The following is a 20,078-nucleotide window of genomic DNA, read 5'->3' on the forward strand; positions in this document are numbered from 1 at the left end:
AAGATCGAAGAATCACTTGGTGTAGCAAACGCGAATAAAAATGAGAGATCACCGCCAAATTATTTTTCAAAATCGCCCCATGGTTCAGTGTCTCGGTCTACTTTAACTAACATGGGCGAAATCGTTTTCTAACCTATGCAGTAACACGAAATCAACTACTGAGCAACGTATTTTACACACATCAATCATTAGTTTATTATTAATGATATCAGAGACCTAAACTTATCAAGTACTTATTATCTGATAACGTTGCCTTAGAATCAAACATTAGTAAGTGAGTAACCGATTAAGGAGGAGTTTCAGTGAGATGTTGGTTAAGTTTTAAGATGGACCCAAAAAGGGAGAGTTATTATGAATGGAAATATGGCACGGCGAGGAAGCGGCCCAAGTTATTGGTAAGTACTAAGTGCACGAGAACTTAAGGCCCCATTTAGATTATTCCAGTTACGTCGTTTTAATAGCATGACACTGCGGCGTTCGATCGATTTCATGCAGGGCCGGATTTAATGGTTTTTATGTTTTTTTTTATTCGACTGGATGGTAAACGAGCAAGTGGGGTCTCCTGATGGTAAGAGGTCACCACCGCCCATAAACATCTGCAACACCAGGGGTATTGCAGATGCGTTGCCAACCTAGAGGCCTAAGATGGGATACCTCAGTGCCAGTAATTTCACCGGCTGTCTTACTCTCCACGCCGAAACACAATAGTGTAAGCAGCAGGCTTCACGGCAGGATTAGCGAGCAAGACGGTGGTAGCAATCCGGGCGGACCTTGCACGAGGTCCTACCACCTGCAATAATACGGCATTGCTTTATTGACGACGCTGGCCGTGCATTAGGCTAAAAACAACATGGAGTAGTCAGTGGTGTAACTAAAAAATTGGTAAAAAAAAGGTACTGTTGAAGATAATGCCAAAATAATCTCAGTGAAATTGACTGTGAAAGAGTACACATGGAGTACAGTCAGCGTCAAAAGCAGCGGATCCTTTTTTTACTCTGTCAAATTAAGAGAGTTTATACCTGCTGAGCTGGCAACGTTGCGTTTTTGTTAGTTTTTCTCGATTATTCCATAAAAATTGAATGAACACTAAAAATGTGGTCTGATGGAACTCTTCTTAATATATAAGTTAATGTGTCTACTCCAATAATTATTCGTGATAGACTTATATATTCTTTAAAAAAGAATTATTGCTAACAGTTTTTAAAGAAAATTAAAGTCTATACTTTTGTCAAGGAAATCATAGTGCAATTGAGTATTAAAAGCTTCCACCCTGGGTTATGATTCAATTTGTTTGACTGTACAAAATAGATTATCGTGAAATAGCATCGCATTTAAATGATAATTTAGAATATTACAGTCTGAAGGCATCTCAACTGCTTTCCTTAGTCCTGCTAGTTATTAAGCCATTATTACGTGGCTTGTGTTCTAGGGACGGTCTAGCTGTCAATTGGACAACATCACTTATTATGTCTTCAAAGCTACAAAATGGCTACAAAATATAAACCGAGGCCGTATTGCCTAACGTTAGGCAATACGGGCTCTGTTCACGATGGTATTATTGGTACGGCTGTCTTAAAATATTAGTTCCAAAAAGGAGTGTTTAATTTTTTTTTGTAGACGAAAAAAGTTTTTGGAACTGACCAGGATTCGAACCCGCACATCTTGTGGCTTTAGGGCATTTCTCTCATCTCGCGCAAAACGCAAAAATTTGCGAGAAAATATTTATTCCTTTTATTTGCGCGATTGTTAGAAGTTTTGCGATAAAAGAACATATGTAATTAATTTCCCAGTTAATTATACTTAAAATTAGCAGAAATGTGTTTTTTTATTTTTTTTAAAGTATGGTAATGACAAATGAAATGTTTCATTACCATGTGTCGGTAATGAAAAATTGCTGTCAGAAACAAATAAAAATCCACGTCAAATCAAGGTTTTTTTTTTACTTAAAAAAACAACTTTAAAACGCAATTAACTAAACAAAACAAAAACATTTAAAGTTAAATCAACCTTAATTTACTCCAATAAACAAACGTTTTATATTGTTTGAAAAAAAAGTCATTACCATTTTTTATTATCATTACCTGGTGGTAAATGGTAGTAATGATATTTCATTGGTTTTCATCGATTTACTTCTTTAGTAAAGACAATACGTACTTAGTAATAGTAATCATTTTAGTATTTATAATACAATGACACCTTCAACACTTAGCACCGCTTCAGCACAGCAATCGCGGGTAGATTGAGCTCTGCTGCTTTTGCAGTTTGGACAATACGCTAATAGCTAACCGATGTGGCGACGGCACGGTTGGTATATTTTGCTTACTTTAATAGCATTATTTCGTACGGCCTTATTTTATGGGGATCTGCTGCAGACATTGAGTCAATTTTTATCTTACAAAAGAGAGCAATTAGAGCAATTTATAATTTGAAGACGAATCTTTAAGATCTTTTTTTTAAGGAAACAGGTATCCTAACCCTGCCGTCACTTTATGTTTTTGAAATAATCATGTATGTTAGGAAGAACATATGTGATTTTCCCACTAACGTCGATAAGCCAAAGGCTACTAGAAACACAGGGAAGCTTAAAGTTCTATCTTACAGACTGGCTAAAACCAAAAAGTCGTTTCTGGGAAATCTTCTGTCTTCAAACAACCGAATCCGTGGTTTTTAGGGTTCCGCCATGTTCCAGTGCCAGTTCGCCATGTCTGTCTGTCTGTCTGTCTGTCCGTCCGCGGCTTTGCTCAGGGCCTATCAATGCTAGAAACTTAAACTTTAAACTTTCAAGGAAAACTATAACGGCTAAGTTTGCTTCAGTATAATTAGAAGTTTAAGAGTAAATAGCAGCCTTAGGTATAAAATACACCTAAACTTGGAAGATTCCGTATAAAGCACGAAATCCTTAGAAAAATGTTAAGTACTTTATTTTTCGTAATGGCTACGGAATCCTATTTCGGGCGTGCCCGACACGCACTTGGCCGGTTTAATCTACCTTCACCTCCTATTGCTCGTTTGTTTCAAATCTTACAAGTTAATTTTGATCCACTTCTAGTGTCGGAATAACTTCTAATTTGCTATAGGTACCATGAGCCAAATATAAGGTCTTTCATCCTAAAGCTGATAACCGTTTGCATGTCATAAAACATTAATGCCAATAGACGTGTCTGTCAACTTGAAAGTTCGACTTTAGCGACATATTCATTTGATAGGAACTTGTTTAAAAATTGATAGACTACTTATTTGGCTGATGGTACATTCAGCAAAATAAATGTATTTAACAAAAACTTATTCTTTGTTTTAATATTTATTATTGTTTTATTATTATTTTTAGACCAGATGGCCAAGTGGTTAGAGAACCTGACCTGACCTGACCTAGTATCCATAGTAGTTACAAGCTTTGCTTAGTTTGGGACTAGGTCGATTGGTGTCAAGTGTCCCATGATATTTATTTATTTTCGAAAAAATAAACTTCTTCTATACTACTTCTTGCTTTCCTTTAAAATTCTATTTTTAGTTTAACTATAGCAAATCAGCTGGAGAGCACATCTATGTATGTAGGTGTACAAGCGTAGGGTAGTTCAAAGGCGCATCCAGAAAAAAGGCAGCGTTGCTCTATGGTAGGTGCGTGGGTGGCAGTGCGCAGGCGTGGCTGTGGTCAGAGCCCTAGCGGCTGGGGGCTATCGCGACGCGCCAGGCCTCAGCTCCGCACGCCTGCGTGAGCCGCCATCGATCCGCGGGCCGCTGGCTCAGCACCAGGCCGAAATGCAGCCACCACCGAGAAAGGTATGCCATAAAATTCAAAATCTATGTAGACGACATTATTAACAACAACATTCGATGTCGATTACGTTATGTAATTTGTGATTCTAACGTGATTTTTCAAACGCGGAAACTCAGTTAAAATAAAAGATAGTAATAAATGTACCATAAGACAGCGCGCTCTACTAAAAGCTGTAACATTTTGTTTTATTGCAATTAAAGTGTCATTCATATAGTAAAAGATCTATACGGAACAATGGCACGCTCGAATTGTCATCTTGTTGTGATATAATTCCTATATAATAGTTAAATCAGTCGTGCTTGACGCAAACCATTGGTAAGAATCAATAGTAGCAGCGTTCCGGTAAATACTATATGTGACCTACGCATCCTGCCAAGCTTTCGAGGAGCTAACTTTTCTATTAAAACCCCACAGTCACTTATGAATAAAAACGCCTTTTTTCCATTTGAGTTGATAGTATTTTCAAATTGAAGACAGTGGGAGTCATTCAACACACCTAAATATACATACAAATGTTTGTAACGATGATGAAATTAATGAATGAAACTAACTTTCTTAAACCTGAACTTAGTACATGCCTAGCTTATTGAAATAAAACGTCTTAAGTGCCACCATCCGAATATTAAAAAATAGATAATTACAGGTTAATTGACAAGAGCTGGCATGAAGGATTCAACGAAAGTAATGTCACTTAGACATTTTTGTAGGAAAATGACGGATACATGACACTTTCATACTTGTGTGAAGTGTATTCAAATAGATAACACACACTCATTCAATCCATTTGTTCCAGCTCTTGTGAATCGACCTGTAAACCTATACATACTTAAATGTAGTACGATTGTATATTTCAGAACTAAATTATTGTTATTATTATTTTAAAATTTATGACGGTGGAAGCATTCTACACTTCCACTGAACGTAGATGTAGTTTAGATATAGTTAGTGTTTAGTATTGTAACTAAGGGACCCCATACATCCCTGTATTTTTATTATTATTATTTTTTGTATTTTTTTTCTTTAACTTTTTCTTATATTATACGTTTTTAAGTATTTGATTTGTAATTATATTATTATGAAAAAATGACTTTCTGCCAAGTTTCTCGCGGCGCATTCTTCTTGGCAATGATGGTCTTTCCGAAAGCGCTGGTAGTTTAAAAAAATGACGTGTAAAAGTGCCCATTGCGGCCTATTTACTGAATAAATCATTTGAATTTGAATTTGATTATGAACAGATTTTAATAATAAATATCGTGTTTTTTCATACTGTTTCAACTTTGCATGTTGTGTTAGATAACATTTTCTAAATATCGCGAGTCAATTTTAAAGTGAAAATTATACATCTACTCGCTTAGCCCACCTTAGGGGTCGCTGTGGGAGGGTAATTAAATATAATTTATATGAATTAGTTAAAAACATCTTAAACTGTCGACAAACGTTAAATTTCCGATCAATTATTTCTCTACTAGCTTTTGCCCGTGCCTTCGCCCGCGTGTAATTCGATTATCGCGCGCTGTTCCCTCGGAAACTGTGCATTTTTTTTCGGGATAAAAAGTAGCCTATGTCACTCTCTGGCCCATAAACTATCTGTCTGTATGCCAAAAATCGCGTCGATCCGTCGCTCCGTTTCGACGTGAAAGACGGACAAACATACAAACACATACACTTTCGCATTTATAATGTTAGTATGGATTTCGAAATAATGGGATTTGCAATTTTATAGCACATGTTATTTATGATTTTAGAATTAAATCGTCAAGCAAGTTGCTTACTCTGATATCAGTATTTCCAATTCGTTGAACACGTCGACACTGATAATAATTCCAACCAATGCAAGCAATCAGTACCACTACCATGAGTTTACAGTGACCGTACTCGATAGCGACGGCGTAAATTATTTGTATGGAGAATTGTAAAGCGCCCCTACAAAATAATTTACGCCGTCGCTATCGAGTAGAATAGAATAGAAATATGTTTATCCAGCCAACACATCATGACAAAAAAAAGAGAAAACACATTTACAAAATTATAAAGAATACAAGAACAAACAAATAATGATGTGAAGCCGAAATGGTCTCCACTCAGCGGTGCCGTTGGCACGACTAGCGTTGTCAACGGCGCTGGTTTTCTGCGGAGCCAGCGAGGTGTGCGGGACAGCGTACTGCGCGACTTGCGTCAGGCGAGTAATAAATACATAGTACTCGTGCATATAAATGTAACAAAGATAAATATGTCTGTAATAATTTAAATATACTTAATAGTTTAGATATTTGGCGGTCATCCCACAATCCGACAGACTAGTAACCTATGGTGAGTACGATCACTGTAAACTCATGGTAGTGGTACAGGCATTGTTGTCTCTTCTACCTAGTCTAGTAACGTGTAGTTTTATCATAGTACCCCTGTGATAAAGATTGCACATCGATCTTTGAAAAGAGATAATTGGTTGCTTATACGACGATTTCCGAACACTAGCGGTCGCCCATCAACTATCGTATTAAGTGACGTTTTATGTCAAATGAGTACAGCACTTTATAACTTAATTAGTTTACGTCAAATTAATCACATGTAAACTTTGGATATCTATATAGAGCCGTTGCAACTACTAGAAAGAGGATAGTTCCCTCATTTTCCTAAAGATGCTTTCGTACAAATTTAAAGTAGGGGGGTTTCAACAAAAGTTTCATCTGAATGCGTCTAACCTCTATTGCATCTGTACAACGACTGACAAACGTCACATAAGTAGTATGGAACAAAGCTCTACGAAGCCGAAATAAGCCGAGTCTCTTTTCAAAGACCGATGTGCAATATTTATCGCCGGGTACTACTATACGCAAATATTTGTAGTACTTTTAATAGGCACAATCTATAATTACCTATGCGATATATTTCAGTAAAGCAGTATGTGTAATTTCAGCAGGTATTTAACAAAATGCAGTTTTTAAAAAAGGTCCAATGAAATAAAAGGGTTTCTTGTATAAAAATGGGGTAGATGAAAGCTTGAAGTTATTTTGAGATAAAAAATTAAACATAATTAACTATGATTGGTTATTTGGAGTCTTTTTGTATTTTTTATTTCAACTCCAAATTTGTTACTTTTACGGGTATCCCGTGAAACCATATCGAAAATACAAACTGAGACATGGATGCACAGAAAAACCAGAAAAAGAGACCAGCGCTGGGAGCACGGATTGCTGAGGACTTGGGTTCGATTCCCAGCGCTGGTCTCTTTTTCTGGTTTTTCTGTGCATCCATGTCTCAGTTTGTATTTTCGATATAATTAACTATGCCGATAACAATAGAGTCGTGTTCAGATTGTTGATCAAATTTTTGCTCACAAGTTTATGAACTCGACTCGACAATCACCTCGTGTCATATGGCTAGTTTTAGTCCCTTGTTGAACTATCTACTATTACGTATGTATTATAGTTACCTAGTGATAAAATCAACACGCATTTCAACACGCGTATAATTGGATAATTTTAGCCTTCATTGTTTCTGACTTTTAAACTCACTCTTTGTCTGTCTCTTAATGCTACTCTCATCCACTCACAGGTTGACTAATAAGCTTCTAAAGTTCTTGTACTTGTATCTACGTAAAAAGGTATATCACCCGCCTGGAGGGAAGGTCTCTCTTTTGTGGTATCTTCACTATACCACAATAGAGAGAGAGTTGCGTTTATTATTCATAAGTAAAACAAAGAGTTTACATATTTTACATGTAAATATCTGTAAAATAAATAAATAATTCTTACAAACTATTGGAGGAAGTTAAAAAAAACCGTAACTGAAGTGAAACCGTTCGCGAGTCGCTAGTAACTTTACTATGCCAGTACGCTCGCCGCTGATCAGCACGTCCACGTGCACGTGGTCGCGGCGCCCCCCCCCCCCGTGCTGTAATGATGTATGAAATTTCTGTATCGTAATGACCATTACGATACAGCCGTGTTCATAATAGAATCCAATGTCGTAATGCTGGTCATTACCTATGATTTTTGAACGCATAATTGAGGATTTACTGTATGGGTGTAGATAAAAATAATTTACGCCATCGCTATCGAGTACGGTCACTGTAAACTCATGGTAGTGGTACTGGGGACTCTTACCGTACGAAAGCCTACGCGCTAGAGCGTCGTAGCTTCGTAGCATATTCATGATATTCGTAGCACTCGCGTAGCCGGTCTACGACGCGTGATGTCAATAATACTTGACACCATCAATCAACTGAGACATCGTTGACATACAAATAACAGGCCCTTCTTGTAACTAAGTGTACATTGACATGGAATTGATTCGGAACTTAGGTCCTTATTAGGGTTCCGGAGCCAAAATGGCAAAAACGGAACCCTTATAGTTTCGTCAAGTCCGTCTGTCTGTCTGTCTGTCCGTCCTTATGTCACAGGCATTTTACTCGAAAACTACAAGATGTATATCAATGAAATTTGGAGTACAGATGTCTTGTCAAAGCCGCTATTTAGTTTTGTAGTTAAATTACAAAAATAAATATTTACTTATAGGTGGGGAACTCCATACACGTAACAGAAATTGTATTTTTTTTATCTTGCATCAACGTGTGGCACATAGTTCGACAACTCTTTTGAAAATATAGTAAGGTTTCTCAAAAACTTTTTGATTAAGTGAAGATTTCCGGAAATAATCGCTCCCAAAGTAGCAAAAATTGTGTCCCCCCTCTATCTTGTAAACCGTTCGTCCAAAAAATATGGAAAGATAACGCTTAATAAATACTTTTAACGAAAATTGGTTTCAATATGACCGGATATACTGTATTTGAGTTATTGCCGAAAAACTGCGCTTCTCAACAAAAGGACGTAAGTAAGTGCCGTGAAGATACGCTCTTTTTCTGGCAATAGATTTTAAGACAGTAGTAAGTGTTTTAATTGTGTTATAACGCACATAATATTACTTGATTTTTTTCCTAATGGCTACGGAACCCTATCTTGGGCGTGTCCGACACGCTCTTGGCCGGTTTTTTTTATAAAGATCGCCTTTTTGTGAAGACACGTTTCTATATCTACTACATGCTTGGCTCCGTTTACGCTGAAGATGTGTGAGGATGTGTGGCGAGGAATATGTTTTTCATGAACCAATAGAAACGCTTCAATTACCTATCCTCGCTTAGCACAACTGTGGTGGAAACAGTCACAACGTTCAACATCCACGCACCGCTTAGATCTCGCACATCTTGATGGACACCAAGCCTAAGGGCTTTCCTAAAGTTTTTTGACTACTCTTCATCTGTGTTCAAATTGGCAATCATCTGTGTACTAGTTAGCTAATGACGTTCGAAACTAGAAACAAAAGAAAATACAAACTGAAACATAGATGCACAGAAAAACCAGAAATAAGGGACCAGCGCTGGGAATCGAACCCAGTTCCTCAGCATTCCGTGTTTCAGCGTTTCGATGCGGATTCTACGGGATGACCGTAAAAGTAACAAAATTTGGAGTTGAAATAAAAAATACAAAAATACTCCAAAAACCAATCTTAGAAACAAAAGATCGGTTTTCTTTTTCTTTCACATTTGAATCTTCAGAAAAACGAAGACACCGACGAGTCCCGAGCGACATTTACATTCTGTTTGTACTGTAAATGATTGTATTTGGATAGTTATGTGGATGATCCGTTGATCCACGTTTAAAATATCTAATGTACAAAACTGCTAGTACATGAAAATCCTAACGACGTTTATCCTACGTTCATTTAACCCATGTTTAAAATGTCTAATGTACAAAATTTCTAGTCCACGATAATTCTAACGCCATTTCTATTTCGTTCAGTTGACTTTAGCTAAATCGTAGATATAGCGTAACAAAGTCGACGGAGCTCCGCCGGGGCTCCTGTACCTGTGTAGATTGGGCCTTTGGCCCTATGCAGTACTAACATAACCTAACCTATTTACCTAAACAACAATCTATACATCTCCAGTCAGGGCTATAATTTTAATCGTGTTTGTTTTCTGTATTTGTAATGATTTTAGAATAATTGTCGTCAGGCTTTTTGTACGTAGATATTTTGCGTTTTATATATATTGAATAATATTTCCCGATCAAAACTTCATCATCATCATCATCAGCCCACAGCAGTCCACTGCTGGACATAGGCCGCTTCCATGGCGCGCCATTACACTCTTGTCTTCAGCCCCTCGCATCCATCCGCTGCCAGCGACCCTCTTAAGGTCGTCCGTCCACCGTGCCTCAGGACGCCCTACACTACGTTTTCCCGTCCGTGGTCTCCATTCAAGGACTCGTCTACTCCACCGTACATCGGTCCCGCGACAGACTTGGCCAGCCCATCGCCACTTCAGCGAACTAATTCTCTAAGCTACGTCGGTGACTTTCGTTCTTTGTCGGATAATGTGATTTCGGATTTTATCCTTCAAAGAAACCCCTAGCATTGATCAAAACTTAACATTGAATATTTGTACGGAACCGAAACACCGCGCGTGGCCTTTTACACCGGTTTTAATAATGGCAAAATACTACGAGCGAAATTCGAACTTCGTATCTTGCCGTCCCGCTGGCGCTCATATTATTCAACACGAGAGTGAGAGGGACGGTACGATACGCACTTCGATTTTCGAATTTCGTAGTAGCCCCCCTGTTCAGTTTTCCCGTGCACGTCATTGATTTCTATTTGCTGAACTCATATACAGCGTGTTATCGGCAGCCAGGCTTTTTTAAAGGAAGGTTAAAGTAACGTATTTCTGTAACCTAACCATGACATTAATTTAATACTAAGGGGTTGTTTCACCATCCATTGATAGTGTTAACTGACGGTTAAATGTGATGCCGTCTCCGTCTATTCGAACAAAACAAATAGACACGGCATCACATTTAACCGTAAGTTAACACTAATCAATGGATGGTAAAACAGCCCCTTAGTATCATCCACGAAGACGCATGATTTGATGATGATGATTTTGTCTAAATGTCAAAATTAGATGTAATAAGAAACGCAGCTCGCGTCATCGTGAATGACCCTACCTATAATAAACTAAAATTCAGATTTTGTTCACTTTGTAACAAAATTAAAATTGCCAGCAATGTACAGCAAAGTAAATTGACAAGTAATAATCACTGTACATTGCTGGCAATTATAATGTTGTTAGAAAGTTAACAAAGTGTGAATTTTAGTTTATTAATTTAATTAATGGCATGGCCATAAGTTACAGAAATATACGTTTCTTTAACCTCCCTTAAAAAAGCATGGCTGCCGGTATAACACACTGTATTAATTGTGTTCAGGCTTACATAGCCTTGTCAGACCCATTGTTTTAGTTGTAATAGAGAGGGGCTTTCGTTTCATATGTACAGACAGGGGTTATCCTCTTTGAACCCTCTCTGCGGCTTGACTGACGATGATTTGTTTATATCTGTACTAGCTTTTGCCCACGGCTTCGCCCTCGTGGAATTCGGTTTTCGCGCGCTGTTCCGTCGGGAACTGTGTTTTCCGTGATAAAACTAGCCTATGTCACTCTCTGGCCCATAAACTATCTCTATGCCAAAAATCACGTCGATCCGTCGCTCCGTTTTGACGTGAAAGACAGACAAACATACAAAACACACAAACATTCAAACACACATACTTTCGCATTTATAATATTAGTATGGATGGAAGTATGGATGGTTGTTATCCACGACAGTCTAGGCACAAAACACAGATAGGTACAGAAGTCACTCACATGTAAATAAATAAATATCACGGGACAATTCACACCAATTAACCTAGTCCCAAAGTAAGCTTAGCAAAGCTTGTGTTATGGGTACTAAGCAACGGATAAATATAATTATATAAATAGATACATACTTAAATACATATTAAACACCCAAGACCCGAGAACAAACATTCGTATTTTTCATACAAATATCTGCCCCGACGCGGGAATCGAACCCGGGACCTCAAGCTTTTTAGTCAGGTTCTCTAACCACTAGGCCATCTGGTCGTCCATACATGTATGTATGTACTTCACTTTTCTTCTCCGCTGTTGGTATTCTGTGCCCGTAGCTGATTTCAGTTCTTTTCCAGAGCAACTACACCAAGTTCCTGAAGAATCTTCACACGGAGCAGATAGCGAAGCTGCACGCTAAGAACCAGCATGAGTGCGACCTGCTTGAAGACCTCCGCACTTACACCATCAAACGCTCCGCCATAGAAAAGAGCTACTCTGAGGTAAGTTCTTTTGTTTAGTCCAGCACTAAACCAGAATTATAGTTTGGACCAATTTGTTGTTTATTATTATTATTGGCTATTTATAATACCTATTAAATAATAATTTAATTCATTATTATTCTTAATAGCCAGAAAAAAAGTACAGTTTTGAGAAGTATTTTTTTGACATTGCGTTGGCTAAGCGAAATTCACTAGTTCACTACGAATAGTAAAATTATTATTCGTAGCATACATATAAGGGTAGACTTAAAGTTGGACATCTAGGGGTTGTTTTACCACCCATTGATTACTTTTATTTGACGGATAAATGTGATGCCGTCTCTTTCTATTCGAACAAAACGAACAGAGCCTTAACCGCAACGTGTTCAACGCAAGACCACGATGTACTTAAATATTAGAAACTCCCATGGGAATTCAGAAAAATCAATTCTTCAATTAAACTGCGAAATAATTGAAAAAATCTATGAGCACAATACTACACGGAATACAAGCAAAGTTTCCATATTACTCGCACAAATATCTCGCTCATATCTTTCGCACGCGTTTCTCATTTATTTTCTGAGTATAAAGAAGCGGCCACACCACTACTTAAAAAACGGTGACGGTACGGAATCGCAGTGACGCATCGTATGCGCACCGTTTTCATCGAATGCTCTCCACACCGCTGCTTAAAATAAGGACTCGCAGTGACATGCCGTAAACGTCAGGACTTTACCGAACAAAACTCGTGACGTTTACGGCACGTCACTGCGATTCCGCAAAGTTTGCGTATTTTAAGCAGCGGTGCGGAAAGCATGCAAAAAAAGGTGCGCGTAAGATGCGTCACTGCGATTCCGTACCGTCACCGCTTTTTAAGCAGCAGCGGTATGGCAGCTCCTTAAAACCCCACTCCGCTAAAACTTGATTTAGTTAGACGGTGCGAGAAATATCATATAAGATTTGTTGCATTGCGGAGTCCTTCTGCTATGTATATTGAAGTGATCGATCAACAGCGGCAATGTACCGCACCTCGCACGTATTTGTCGCACCGTCTAGATCTAAATGAAACTGAAGCCCGGATCTACCATCATTCCATTCCATTTCCGCTGTCCTGCGCGAGGCTAGGAAAATGAATCTTATCGGTGGATTTTGCTCAAGGGCGGATCCAGTTTTGTAGCCAGGGAGGGTCACATGGTCAAATTCTAGTCATGACTATATCAGTTCTCCTCTTTTGTCCCAGAAATACAAAAAAAAATAGTTTAGAAAAATATCTTTTGCTGTCAGAGCCAGCCCAGGGCCCAGGGGGGGGGGTCATAACCCCCATGACCGCTCCCCTCTGCATACGCCCATGATTTTCCTCGCACCCTGCCTCGGTTCCTCATGGAACACAGTACTTACTTCACCGACTTTAATCTAATTCCACGGAAGTTATTATCCCGCAATTATTCAATTAAATGTTTGTAAACTATTAAATTCTGTTTCGGAGCTGGATATCTGTAAAGTGGCGGGTATTGTGACCTTCGGGGATTTTTGCCGGTGAAGAAACCCTCGTCAAAGTCGTCTTGGGTTTACATTTAGAATAAGCCCGTCCATTTGTGATCAGCTTTGCGTATTTATGTAATTATTTGCCATTTCGTTGGTGTCAGCGCAGCGCTAACTTTATTTTATCATTTTATTACGACTATAAAGAATATAAAATATAGGGTGTATGTACTCGTTTAAGGCCATTTTACGCATGCAAGAAAAATCGAAAATATGTACCTTTTACATTCCACGGCGCTCGATCAATAACTGATAGTTCCGCAAGGCTACAATGTAACATGTGTAAATTTATATGTATCAGGAAAATCACGAATTTTTCTTTGCTTGTGTAAATTGAGCTTTAAGCATAAATTGTTTAGTTTTATTCAATAACTTGTGAAATGTTTTACTTTGAAAATAGGACTATTTCTAAAAACGAACACACAAATAAGTACCTACGTTGACGAGTACATAATAGAACTTATTTTCACTAAAAAGTTGTACGAAAAATGACCCGTTATTTTTGTCAGTGTACTTTTTGTAAGGTGTAATTAAACTGAAAATCTCAGGCACCACAAACTGTCTTCTTTGTAATATTTTAATACATAGGTACACTTAAAACACCGCAAATTTAAAAAAACAGGAAGGAAAGGAAGGAGTCTGCTCAACTGAGGTTTTTCCGAACCGGTGGTAGATTTTTTTTGACATTCATAAGTGCTTGTTATAGCCTAAATTGAATAAAGACATTTTGACTTTGACTTTGAGACTCTCCTTCGTATTTCCTTATTTACACCATAAAGACAGAATGGGTCTAATGTATTATAATGGCACAAACAAATAAGTATTCGTAATTTTTTAGTATTTTGTATTCTCATTTTATTTTACTTTATTTTTTTGTTTTATCCATTATTTGTGTGCCCGAATAAACTTTTTCATTTTCATTTCATTTTCATTAAAGACTCTCTTTGAGTAGTTGGTAGTACCTACTCATAGCATTTTTCATCAGAATCGGTTGCTCGTTTTCCTCCCTCTCATAATAAAAAAACCGGCCAAGAGCGTGTCGGGCAGGCCCGAAATAGAGTTCCGTAGCCATTACGAAAATGTTAAGTAATATTTTTCTAAGGATGTAAACATTTCGTATTATTATATTTTGAAGACCAGATGGCCTAGTGGTTAGATAACCTGACTACGAAGTTTGAGGTCCCGGGTTCGATTCCCGTGTCGGAGCAGATATTCGTATGAAAAATACGAATGTTTGTTCTCGGGTCATGGGTGTTTAATATGTATTTAAGTATGTATCTATCTATATAATTATATTTATCCGTTGCTTAGTATAGTATATGTATAATTATAATTATTTATTTAAGTTTAAGTATATTTTATACTTTAGGCTGCTATTTACTCATAAACTACTAATAATTCTCAAGTAACCTTAGCCGTTATAGTTTTCCTTGATAGTTTGATATATTTACTACCATCCTGAATTTCTTTCAAATTTTTTCACCCACCGGTTTAGATTTTAGAGGGGGGAGGGGACGCTCGATTTTAATGTAAATTTGCACTTTAATGTTTAAAATTTCACAAAAAAATCACTAAATCGAAAAATCGTCTTAGCAGACCCCTAATAGTTTTAAAAGACCTATCCAACGATACCCCACACTATAGGGTTGGATGAGAAAAAAAAATCACCCCCACTTTACGTCTATGGGAAGCACCCTAAACAATTTTTATTTTTTATTTTTTGTTGTATGTACCATATTATCGGCATAGTTTACAATTTTACATATATGTATATCCGTGCAAAATTACAGCTTTCTAGCATTGATAGTCCCTGAGCAAAGCCGCGGACGGACAGACAGACAGACATGGCGAAACTATAAGAGTTCCGTTTTTGCCATTTTGGCTCTGGAACCCTAAAAATGAACGTGGCAAAAAAAGGAACTAGCACTAATGACGTTTATTTACTGCCTACTTATAGGTGAAAAACTTAAGAACATGACCTGTTGTATGTAGTAGTAACGTGTCCGTCCCGTTATATGGCGGATGTCCCTTAGCCAATTCATGAAATGGCGGCATTTCACGATATGCCTAGGAATTTCGTGATCTGGCGGATTTTACGATCGGCCGCCGACATAGATAAGTCGACGTTCCATATTCGAAAAATGACTTAATTCCCATATTAATTCTGTGCACTACCACATACAACAGAGGCCGTCTTCATCTCCATCATAAATATTTTAATAGCGAAACGACGTCACCTCACTGCCTTTGTACCAGCAGGCTTATAAAGCATTTATCGACAAATTCCCAGGACAAATTACTGCAGAATGGCATTTCCTTTGTAATACAGCTTATAGAGCCCGGCAGCAGACGCCTATGTTTTCCATTAAAGTCTTAACTATGTCCCGCTCGGGAGTTCTTTTTGCTATATTATGTAAAATCATTATTGCAGCTCTGCGAGTTGGCTCCGTTACCACCAGAGATGTGGGAGGATGTGTTTCGAGGAACGTGTTTTTCAGGAACCAATAGAAACGCTTCATTTACCTCGCCTCACTCCGCTCAGCTGTTTCCGCCAGCGATGTACTGTGGGAGGCGAGGTAAACAAAGCGTTTCTATTGGTTCATGAAATAGTAGATTGATAACCAAGGGTGTAAAGTGACCTATTTCAGCAGAGATATTTCTGGCGCTCGAACAAAGTGAGAGCGCCAATAGTTCGAGGGGAAATGGGTAATTTCACCCGAGTTAGACACTCTACTTTTCATTTCGACTGTGAGGAAAGTAAAATACTACAAAAAAAATGAGAATAAGTAATAATATATTTAATTTATTTATATCCAACCTCTAACGGTACCTTTTCGAGCTGGCTGACTATGGAAAAAATTGAGTTGGTCACGACCAAGGAGCTTATATACAAAACTGGAGGTTGAACGCCGAACGACGAAGTTTGACTTTTATTACTTATTTATAATATATATTCCATCTCTTTCTTTCACATTTCACGAATGACTTCCATCTCTTCCTTAACCTAAGTAAAGAAAGAGATGGAATATGTTCGTGACTTAATAAAGATCAAATTTCTTGTTTCAAACGGTTGTTCGGCGTTCAACCTCCAGTGTTGTATATAAGCTCCTTGGTCACGACGTGCATCATGGCCATTTGGGTCATGCCGAAACTTGAAAAAAAAAGTGTCATTGACGTAACTCAATTATCTTCGACTCCGAGGCTAACCGAAAAATTAAAAAAAAATATACTTTCCACCCTAGAGATGAAAACGCAATTTCCACCCGGCTAACTACCCATGAAAATTAAACTTTCCGAACAGGAGAGATGAAAAACATATTCCTCACAACACATCCTCGCACATCTCTGGTGGAAACGCTGCCTTTACGGTGAAGCCAGAAGAGCTTAATTTTTTAAGTAAAGTTGTGAGTCGCGTAATTTTTTGTAATTAAGAGCGTTTATACCTGCTGAGCTGGCAACGTTGCATTTTTGTTAGTTTTTCTCGATTATTCCATAAAAATTGAATGAAAATTAAAAATATTTTCTGATAGAACACTTCTTAATATATAAGTTAATGTGTCTACTCCAATAATTATTCGTGATAGACTTTTATATTCCTTAAAAACGAAATAATGCATTAACTCTTTTGTTGAATTAAGTCCGATGACATTTGCGGTTTCCATACATTGTTCATGATTTCTGCATTGACCCAGCATTAACTGAGCACGTAACACTAATTTTGTATTAAGTACGTCCTAGATTTCACACTGTATATGGGTAACTCGTAACACAAAGGAATCAATTAAGTTTTCTTAACCAAAGCCCAAAAAAGCCGTGGTGGCCTAGTGGTTTGACCTATAGCCTCTCAAACAGAGGGTCGTGGGTTCAAACCCCGGCTCGCACCTCTGAGTTTTTCGAAATTCATGTGCGGAATTACATTTGAAATTTACCACGAGCTTTGCGGTGAAGGAAAACATCGTGAGGAAACCGGCACAAACCTGCGAAGCAATTCAATGGTGCGTGTGAAGTTCCCAATCCGCACTGGGCCCGCGTTGGAACTATGGCCCAAGCCCTCTTGTTCTGAGAGGAGGCCTGTGCCCAGCAGTGGGACGTATATAGGCTGGGATGATGATGATGATGAACCAAAGCCCTTAAACAATGTACAATTTTTTTGTAACTTCCATTTATGTACCTACGAATAATTTTGAGTCGCCGTGCGACACAAACTGGGCTTTTGTACTTACTTATAAAGCCGAATGCCACATAAATTGCGCGACCGAAAATATGCGACTCACAAGTCTAAAAATTACGCTCGAGTGGCTTCACCCAAAATTTTGTTGAGTATGTGGTAAAATCACAGTAAGTTTTGTTTTAAATCATACTGGAGACCGCAAAGTATTAAAACGCACTGAATAAATACATGTAGGTACTTGGTTTCGTTTCGATACTCCTCGGACCGGTCGGATTCAGTCGTTTTGTGTCTTTTGTTTTGTAAATAAGGTTAAAGTAATAGAAGGTAAACCTTAATTATATTGGTTGATTGGTAGTCCTTATATTGTAAATACCTCATATATTTTAAGTGGCAGACATCTGTGGTAGGTACTGTCAGTGCTTAACATACAAAATAAACTGACAACATGTGTCACATAAAGGGTTATCCCTAAATTAGGTCACACATTTGGGGGGGGGGGAGTCAGGCGGTTTGTGACATAGTATCAATATAATTGCTTTTTTTTCATAGCAATATGTGTGACATGGGTGCCAAAAATGGTCAAAATTGGTGAGATTTACTTTATGAATGGGCTTTACTTTATTAAGGGACAGGGGAACGGAGGGGGGTTAAGGGTCCTGACTTTGTCAGTACCGTTGTCTTTCCCACTTTCTCCATGACCTCAGCGTCTGCTTTGTGCGCAGGCCTTACTGAAGATATCTTCGGGCTACCTCAGCAAGAAGATTCCCAACATACCGGACATAAAAGTCGACGGCGCTGAAGAAAAATGGTACGTAAAAAAAAAAGTAGTACGGTAAAAAACACACTGGCTTTACGTCTGTCCGAGGTACCCAGAAAAAGAAAATGTTTTTTTTTTCATTATACTCGTATTTTACCATTTTGTCGGTATACCTAATTAAATATAATATCCATGCAAAATTACAGCTAAGCCGCGGACGGACGGACAGACAGACAGTCATTTTTTTATTTTTTTTTTATTTGACTGGATGGCAAACGAGCAAATGGGCCTCCTGATGATAAGAGATCACCACCGCCCATAAACATCTGCAACACCAGGGGTATTGCAGACGCGTTGCCAACCTAGAGGCCTAAGATGGGATACCTCACGTGCCAGTAATTTCACCGGCTGTCTTACTCTCCACGCCGAAACACAACAAGCACTGCTGCTTCACGGCAGGATTAGCGAGCAAGATGGTGGTAGCAATCCGGGCGGACCTTGCACAAGGTCCTACCACCTGCAAAACATGTCATGTCATGTCATGTCATGGCGGAACGATAAGGGTTCCTTTTTTGCCATTTTGGCTACGGAACCCTAAAAAAGAATTTTTACAAAACTTATTTGTATCGATATTAGTTTATAAACGTTTTCCAAAATTTCGTTAGCCCCGAGTAAAATCTAGTTAGTGTAAAAGGGAAAAATGTCTGGTCATTTGGCTAACGGTATCGAAAATCGATTATTGACACGACGCAAAAATATGGAGGTAATTGCGTTACACTGCGGCGCCGCGGGTAACTGATTTAGCGAACGGTTAACCGAGTAATGTAACGCTTCAGCGCTCTGATGTTGCAGGTGTTTAGCACTTATTTACCACCAAAAGAACCGCCGCGTTGCAAAACACATGAAAGAATTTATAAGTACCTTTTCTAACTACTCTTAAAGTTTGCAGTTATAAAAAAACGCTGTATTTGTTTGTTTACCTCAAATCTTGCAAGTTAGGTAAGTTTGATTGATTTGAAATTTGGTACGCATAAATTTAAGTTGAATGATAATGCAAATACAGTCAGCAAAAGAGTTGTACAGTCGCCAGCACCAATATCTGACACAATAAAGCGTGCATAAAATTATCTGATACGACTCTATTTCTAGCGCCGGTAGGACGCATCAGGTATTTTTACACGCTCCGCTTTGGCACATGTGTGCCACAAACAGTGTTAATGCACATGACTGTACCTAATAAAATTATTTTTAACAAAGTCTCATTGTAAATGTAACGTAAGCCACTGTTGCGTAACTAGGAACATGTGGAACGTGTGGCGTACGGTGCTGGAAGAGAACGAGAAACTTGCGCGCGCGCGGCTCGCGGCCGTCGAGGTGTTCCAGCAGCAGATCGCGGACGAGGCCAAGACTCTGCGACAGCACAAGATCAATGTCGCCAAGAAGGTTAGTGATGATGATGGTACTTTAGCGCGTGGCTCGCGGGTGTCCAGGTATTCCAGCAGTAGATCGCGGATGAAGCCAAAGACGCTGCGGCAGTACAAGTTCAATGTCACCAAGAAGGTCAGTGGTGATGGAGATGATAAATGCTTTTGTGCGTGGCTCACGCCCTCCAGGTATTCCAGCAGTAGATCGCAGATGAAGCCAAAGACGCTGCGCCAGCA

At 38.5% G+C, this 20,078-nt stretch overlaps 1 protein-coding gene across 1 annotated transcript in view; it reads left to right on the top strand.

Moving 5' to 3' along the window:
- Positions 1-302: 302 nt before the first annotated feature.
- The window catches only part of nwk (FCH and double SH3 domains nervous wreck), a 57,796-nt gene continuing 38,020 nt past the window's right edge, over positions 303-20,078 (top strand). Inside the window, exons 1-4 of the mRNA XM_074100113.1 lie at positions 303-395; positions 11,825-11,968; positions 18,383-18,468; positions 19,716-19,860. Of these exons, the coding sequence (XP_073956214.1) occupies positions 327-395; positions 11,825-11,968; positions 18,383-18,468; positions 19,716-19,860 (444 nt within the window). The 5' untranslated portion in view covers positions 303-326. The remainder of the gene's footprint in view (positions 396-11,824; positions 11,969-18,382; positions 18,469-19,715; positions 19,861-20,078) is intronic.

Source organism: Choristoneura fumiferana, chromosome Z (genome assembly GCF_025370935.1).
Source record: "Choristoneura fumiferana chromosome Z, NRCan_CFum_1, whole genome shotgun sequence".
NCBI classification, from domain to species: Eukaryota; Metazoa; Arthropoda; class Insecta; order Lepidoptera; family Tortricidae; genus Choristoneura; species Choristoneura fumiferana.